This window comes from Mandrillus leucophaeus, unplaced genomic scaffold (assembly GCF_000951045.1).
Source record: "Mandrillus leucophaeus isolate KB7577 unplaced genomic scaffold, Mleu.le_1.0 Scaffold140, whole genome shotgun sequence".
Lineage (NCBI taxonomy): Eukaryota > Metazoa > Chordata > Mammalia > Primates > Cercopithecidae > Mandrillus > Mandrillus leucophaeus.
Genome location: NW_012101366.1, coordinates 181,100 through 184,781, shown reverse-complemented (window position 1 = coordinate 184,781; position 3,682 = coordinate 181,100). Strand labels below are relative to the sequence as shown.

General features: G+C 34.2%; 1 protein-coding gene across 1 annotated transcript in view; it reads right to left on the bottom strand.

The window, feature by feature from the left end:
• The window catches only part of AHR (aryl hydrocarbon receptor), a 52,362-nt gene that overhangs the window by 16,279 nt on the left and 32,401 nt on the right, over positions 1-3,682 (bottom strand). Inside the window, exons 4-6 of the mRNA XM_011973891.1 lie at positions 3,322-3,411; positions 1,116-1,239; positions 324-454 (exon numbers count right to left, since the gene is read on the bottom strand). Coding sequence (XP_011829281.1) covers positions 324-454; positions 1,116-1,239; positions 3,322-3,411 — 345 coding nt within the window. The remainder of the gene's footprint in view (positions 1-323; positions 455-1,115; positions 1,240-3,321; positions 3,412-3,682) is intronic.

Genomic DNA, 3,682 nt, shown 5'->3' with positions numbered 1-3,682 from the left:
AACGGAAAGCCTAACAGTAGAAGTGAACTTTTGTAACCAAATAGCTGAGTCTCAGTCACAGGTGACCAACTAATCAGATCGTCTTCAAATAAGGCAAACCCCAAGCTGTAATCAATCAAGCTATTTCTGTACCTCACTTGCATTTTCCGTTCATAAATGCTCCGGCCCATGTTTTTATGTGAGCTCTCTGAACCTCTCTGGTTCCAAGGGCTGCCTGATTTGGGAACAGTTCTTTGATGAATTAAATTTTGCTAAATTAAATTTGCCTCAAGCTTTTATTTTAACCACAGTAAGAGCCAGTATCATAAGATTTTGTACCTTACCAGAAAACCAGATGAATTATCCAGCAGACACCTCAGACGACATATGAAGCACCTCTCCATAAAAGGAGAGTTTTCTGGAGGAATCTGGTCTGCGTTATAACAGACTACTGGCTGGGGGAGACCAGGGGCTTCTGTAGAAATAAAGGCAAAACAAATTTACTTTCCATTTTGCTGTAAAGTTAAGCATCTGCGTAGGTAAAATTTGTATTAGTTTCTAAACTGGAGTCTGTATTCTGAACACAAAAAAATCATTTTCAGAAGAGCTAATGACAAGAAACTAAAAGTTTATTAAATATCACTTTTATCAGATAGAACTTGTGTAATTTTTATTGAGCTATCACTGTCAACAGTTTTCACATTTTCTAACGTATTTTTGTTTTCTTTAACACTTTAAGAAATTTCCAAAAACATTTTTTTGCATTGAGAAAAGCATTTTTATACTTGCATATGCTAGCTTACTTTTTTCTTTGGTGCATTTTAAACACAATAATTTACATGCACTCAGGTATCAACCTTGTGTACTTTCCTTCCATCTTTCATGATGGTACTACTTATTTTTATAAAATACATTACTGAGTATGGCAATATTCTGTTGCCTGAAACTCATTAATGGCTCCCATTTGCCAAAATATTCCTTAGTTCATCAGGCTCACTGTGGCCTATGATTGCAGATTTATAGCTTTCCACTACTTCCCTATCATGGAGTTCTATGACCTTCCAGGTTCCCAGCCTCCTTTCACAGAATCATATTTAAAAACTACCAACACAATCTTTTGTACCATCAGTTCTTACCATCAATTCCTTGTCCAGACTCTGTACACTGAGAAGGATTTAACGCCCAGTGTAGCTGACGCTGAAATTCAGCTCGGTCTTCGGTATGGATAAGTTCATACACACTCTGATGTATGACATCAGACTAAAGAAAAAAGATACAAGGAATACAACAAAAGCACTGATTAAAAAAATATGGCTTACTAAATTAATTTTAAAGCCTATTTAGATTAGTGGGTGCTTGCTAGTGGTGATGAATACAAATTGGATGATTCCTAAAGTTCCCTAGTCACCTAAGATAGAAAAAGCTAGACAGACTGGTACTACAACAGATAAGCCAAAAGTTACTTGTCATCAGTTCCCAACGTGAATGCTCTTGCTCAAATAAGTCACCTCCCCATTCCTTAAATGCAACATATTAAAATCTGTTTATGTTTCGTATCCATTTGTTAATTTTTAGATTCTTATCTCTTCCACGCAGCTTTTCCTAACCACCCAGGCCTCTTTGACTTCTCTAAGCTTAATGGTATTCTTTAGGTATTTCCTTCACTGTTCTCTAAAATTTTCTTCGTATAAAATTTTCACTCCAAGTAGATTCCACAAGAGTAAGGGATTGTGCCTTTACTATATCAAACCCACTTTCCTCCTCTTGCCTCTCACCATTTACTATAGTGCTGAGCCCTTAGTGCTTAAACCAGAGTTTTCTCTTTTTTTTAACTGCAAGTTGTGATAAAAAACACATTTCTATCTGTCACAGGTGTATGCATAGACATACACACATGGAAAAGTTTCACAAAACACTTACCATTATTATATGAGATAATACTGTGTATTCTGTATTATTTTATTCCATCCTAAACAACTAAAAAACAGTTTGATGGTGATCCACTGTCTTGACTGCATACCCATGAGCGAGTCACAACTTGCAGTTTTAAAAATGGTGTCTTAATCTACCACTTGTGTCAGATATGAATGTTGTTTTAGGAAAAAAATCCATGTGTATATGGGAGAAAAAAAATGGATTGGAAAATGGCTGATCTCTTTGATTTTCTTACTGATATAAATCACAATATCAAATCATGATTAAGACAGTTATATAATTCATTTGGCTTCAAACAGGCTTTTCTATGGACATTAATATATTTTCTTTAGAACACAACAAACCAGAAGTTTAGACTTTGTGGTAGTAGCTAGATTCCACTACTTTAGTCATCTACACTTAAATCTTCCTAGGAACCTAATCTTCTCATATTAAATCATCTTGATGCCATTACACAATTTCCAGAAGTTGCATCTGAAACACAAGTTGAAATGCACATCCCCTTTAACAAAAGCCTTCAGTGGTCTCCATTGGACATACAATATAGTTGAAGCTCTAGTCTATATAACTGTTATTAAGACCAGCAGCCTTGTGAGGTTGATAGAAGTGCAAATTCAAGAGCCCCACTGTGAACTACTGATTCAGAACATCTGGCAATGGGTCTCAGAGACGACCAAGTTTTATCAAGGTCTTCAGGTGAGTTCTTGTGCACATTGCAATTTGAGAACCAGATATACGAGAATAGCAAGCATTCAAATGTTACAATCTGTACTTAAACCATAAAAGATGTTATTGTCCTTCAAATATGTCAAGTATTTATAATTCCATCTATTCATCATTCATTCAATAACATTAAACAAGCCAGTCACATTAGTTTCCTTCAATGACTTCCAGTCTAGTGCTTACAGTACTTCTATATTCCTATGTTCTCTCATCCACCCACCTGCTACACAATATTTAGGTCAGCTTATATACCATTTGATTTAGGATATCTTCCGTAATCCACATAAATCAGAATTAAAGGTATAAATCATAGGATTTTACTTGTACTTTTTATACAGCACCTCATTCATTTCATAGTTGTCATATATACTCTGCTATCCATTGATGCCAAATAATTTTGATCTTATCCCCTAGACCCCATGTGCCTGAAAGTTTCTTATATATGAGATTCTTGATAAGCAAAAGAAGAAACACAATAACCATGAATCGCATAAAGATTTAAAGGAATTAATAGTGCAGTAAATTATTAATATTAGAAAAAATTGTTAGCTACAAATACATAATGTATTCTACAGCATATATTGATACTTTATACATACAAATGGTCAACTGTGTCCAAAAGTATAACATACATGAAAAGTAAATGATATAATAATATAAATGACATAAGTAATACATACTTACCTGCTGAAACCCTAGATAATCTTGTATAGTAGAAGAAGCATAAAAGACCAAAGCATCTGTAGTGACAACTAATACAAAGCCATTCAGAGCCTACAAGGAAAGGAAGTTCTAAAATTAGTAATATGACTTAATATTGACCGTCACATAAAAGTTATTACTTTTATCTCTGAAAAATCTTCTCTTCAAAATGGTTAAAATAATTACATTTCACAAACACAGCCATAACATACACTCCTGGACTAAGAAATACCTATTCATACCTTTTGATTTGTCTACGGAAAAACAGCTAAATTTAATGCTCAATCAGAATAACTTTGGTAGAATATGGAATTCATCTTCTTCCTCATGTTTCAGATTTTCT